Here is a 3,569-nt window from a genome sequence, read left to right as displayed (position 1 = left end):
AGGAAGCCAAATTTCAACAGTAGTATCCAAATTTGATTAATCTGTGAAATGTGCAGCGAGGAAACGCCAAAGAGAATGAAAAGCGTAATCAAAAGCAAATAAACATGTTAAACTTCACAATGCATCTCCACACAGACAGACAGACATTTCTGGACACGTTTAACGGCAGAAGCAGAGAAAAGCAGCGCTACCTCTCCGGCGAAGAACACCTTTCCCTGCACGTCCTCAGCCAGGATGTCGTAGGCCTCGCCGCTGCCCCCCGTCTTCACGAAGCTGTAGGACATCTGGGACCACATGTCTTTGCTCCAATGAGTGACAAAGAACTGCACCGGCTCTGGGACCTCCTGTCAGGGCGGACAAGACAAATAACGAATGGTGTACTCACTGAAAATGGGCTGTGTATGTTTTATTGTATTCCCTTTCTTCCTGTAAGAACCCTGAACAAATCAGGATCTCAGCTGTAGCTCCTGCACTGTAGTGTTTTGTAACAGCCAGAAACAATCAAGATGAAGGTTTAAATCTCTAGTATTAAACCAGATCTGATGATTTTATATCTGGATTATCAAAATTTGGGGTATTATCTGCTTTGCATGAACAATATTTCTTCAAAAGATGTCCGTTCAAAGGGTCAAAATTATTATTTCTTTAAAAAGGGACTTCTGATTACAGTTTAGTGCACATTTGGGCTCTTTAGTTGCTATTAGCTGTCATGCTACAATTATTTCAACCCCCTGAACTCCAAGCATTTTTGTTCCTGTCACATTTTTACTCACTGTTTGTTCATTTTTAGCTACAATATAAAGTCCTGCACCTCTATGGAAACAGAACAGCCATGACTAGAAGGAGAGAGAACTTCTAAGAAGGCCTGTTGTGCATTATTACCACAGTTAAAGACAAAATGAAATCATGAAGGTTAAATCTGTTTCATTATTTATTCTAAAAAAAAAAAGTAGAAAAAATCTGAGATCAGCATGTCAGACATTTTTTCCAAATATCAGCCAACATTACCGACACCAGAAAACAAAATAGTGGCTCTACATACTATAGATATTCTACAATTTATATTTTTATAACACAACCTGTAGTTCAGTCGCAGATTCCTTGAGTTTCTGTCAAGTGCCAGTTGGACCGAGTTATTAAAGGCTTACTACAGATTATTTATTTCAGGATGTGGTGCAAGCAGTTTATTTTTAAACAAAGACATAAAAGTGATTTTGTTTTTTTAATCACAGTTTCAAGCTTACAATTGTGTAACTTAGCCGACAGAATTGCACGATAGCTGAGGAAGGAGAATCACAAAGTTAAAAATCTGAGAATTCTTTCTGTTTTTACGGTTTCTGGCTCTGATTAAAATTTACATTTTGGTGATTTATTCAGAAAATAAACTGCCTTTCAAAGCCACCAGTGTGTTTTGGGGTTCAGAGGGTTAACAGCTACTTTACTCGTCAGTCTTTCTGCTCACTGATAATCCGTAACTCAGAATAAAAGTGTATTGGATGCCGCCATGGTTACGCTTTACATAACAGCTTTACCTGCTCTTTGAAAAGCTCCCGCAGGACCTTCATGCACTCGTCCACCACCTCCTTGTCCTCCAGGTCTCTAACGGCAGGAACAGCATCACCGGTGATCACGGACATCAGCACAGCCTGCTTCCCCTGCAAACACACACACAGTATTACACTGCACTCCTTTATCTTCTTTTATTTAAGGATTTTCTGTCTTTCTGCTACACTGATGACACGACATGAACGTCCTTCTGTGCTGTTTATCTTAACATAAATACCATTTATACTACTCCTATTGTAACACCAGCAGCTCTAAGTGATTTTACCACCCTTTATCTACATATGTGCAATATTTCAACCAATGTGCAATATTCTCATTAAGTGCAATACACGGCCTACCTCGCTGTCTACACAAATATTTACTGTTACCTTGCTAATTTTGGCTTTTCTACTTAATGTTTACATTTTGCTAGAGTACACTTATTGCTTGTATTTTTACTTGTATTTTGTTCTTGTCTTACAATTGCACTTTTTATTTATTAGGCTTTTTTTTTCTTAAAAAGGGGACCTGAATACCAATTTCATACCACAAACATGCAAATGTGAGCGGGCATGACAATAAAAGTTCCTTGAATCCTTGAAAAACATGATCTGTCCAAGGGGATAAACTCGAGAGAGAAAAACAAACCTGTGGATCGAGGTCGTAGAAGACACTGAACATGCCTCTCTTCTCAGGACCTGGTGGGATGTGACCAAAGTAATCTGCTCCTTGGATTTTGTTGTCCCAGAATCTGTACGGGAACTGAAGAGCGATCTGCAGAGAAGTTTTATCACTATATTTTACTGTTTGGTAACACTTTTCACTATGTTTTGCACATTTATAAAACTANTAAAATCATAAATAAATCCAACTTTATACACTCAGGTCTATATATTTTTCTTGATTATTATTTTTTTTTTTGCTGAAAGAAATTTTTGTGCAATTTAGTGCCCCCCAAAAAGATATTTTAAGTCGCGCAAAAGTACAATCGGCAGCACAAAAAATAAAAAAAATTGAGAAGAAAAAACTTAAATTCAATTTTTAAAACAGGTTTCTTAAATAGCATTTCATTTTCTCAAGTATAACAGACATTTTTGTTAATCCACGATCAGCAACAACAAGACAACACACAGATTTCCCTCAGTTAAGGTAACATGGACTCATCACCTTTAAGGTGCGCATCAATCACACTAAATCTCCCGACACTATTTTGTTCCAGTGTATTTCCCCAAAATTTCGAACTGAGTAACAGCAAAATTGTCTCCAACTCTTAATAAAGTGGAGGCTGTTCACAGGAGCTACTTCTTTTAACCCACGTCTAAACTCACGTAGCTGCTTTGCCATCATTTTTTTTTTCTTTTAAAACGGCTAAAATGGAAGATTTTCTTTCTAAACAAAGCTCAGCTGTGATTGCAAACATTTTTGAATGATCGCTTTGGATTCAGATGGAGAAAAAAAAGGGCTGTTCTCAGCACAGATGTTACATCCTTTCAGCCGCACTCTGGATGTTTTCGTGCGTTAATGTGCATTAAAAACGTGGTTTAGACGATGAATGTGCACTTTGTAGTTCCTGTTCATTTACCACTCTGCTCTAATGTGTAGGTCTGAAATGTCAGCAAGGTTTCACTGTTTATTTGGTGATGTAATAATGTCAGAACTCTCCAGATGCCACATTGAATGAAACTGAATGCATTTTTGCTTGCAGACAAAATGTTAAGATTAAATATTTGTGTTTTGACTATAAACAGGTTAAATTTTACGCTAGCTGTAAATTGAAAATGACCAAGTGTTTTTTTTTCTCTCTCTCCTTTGTTTTTCTGTCTTCTGAGAAGGAACAAACAGATAGAAAATGTTATTGTGTCTCTACAGGTCATGCTAACGTTGCACTTTTCACTTCTGGTGTAGAGATTTAAAAACACAAGAAGCCCCAGTAGACAGCGTACGAAGCCTGAAGAAAGTTTTCAAAAACCCTGAGTAGTCAATGGCCTGAACCTGGAATATAAAAAAAAAACAAAAAGTACACA

At 37.4% G+C, this 3,569-nt stretch overlaps 1 protein-coding gene across 1 annotated transcript in view; it reads right to left on the bottom strand.

Annotated features, from left to right (window-relative positions):
• kdm1b (lysine demethylase 1B) overlaps positions 1-3,569 on the bottom strand; it is a 21,720-nt gene that overhangs the window by 2,941 nt on the left and 15,210 nt on the right. Inside the window, exons 16-18 of the mRNA XM_008292891.1 lie at positions 2,194-2,319; positions 1,533-1,655; positions 192-344 (exon numbers count right to left, since the gene is read on the bottom strand). Of these exons, the coding sequence (XP_008291113.1) occupies positions 192-344; positions 1,533-1,655; positions 2,194-2,319 (402 nt within the window). The remainder of the gene's footprint in view (positions 1-191; positions 345-1,532; positions 1,656-2,193; positions 2,320-3,569) is intronic.

This window comes from Stegastes partitus, unplaced genomic scaffold (assembly GCF_000690725.1).
Source record: "Stegastes partitus isolate 25-593 unplaced genomic scaffold, Stegastes_partitus-1.0.2 Scaffold841, whole genome shotgun sequence".
Classification (NCBI taxonomy): Eukaryota; Metazoa; Chordata; class Actinopteri; family Pomacentridae; genus Stegastes; species Stegastes partitus.
Note: the sequence above shows the minus strand (reverse complement) of the source record. Positions and strands in the feature narration are given on the sequence as shown.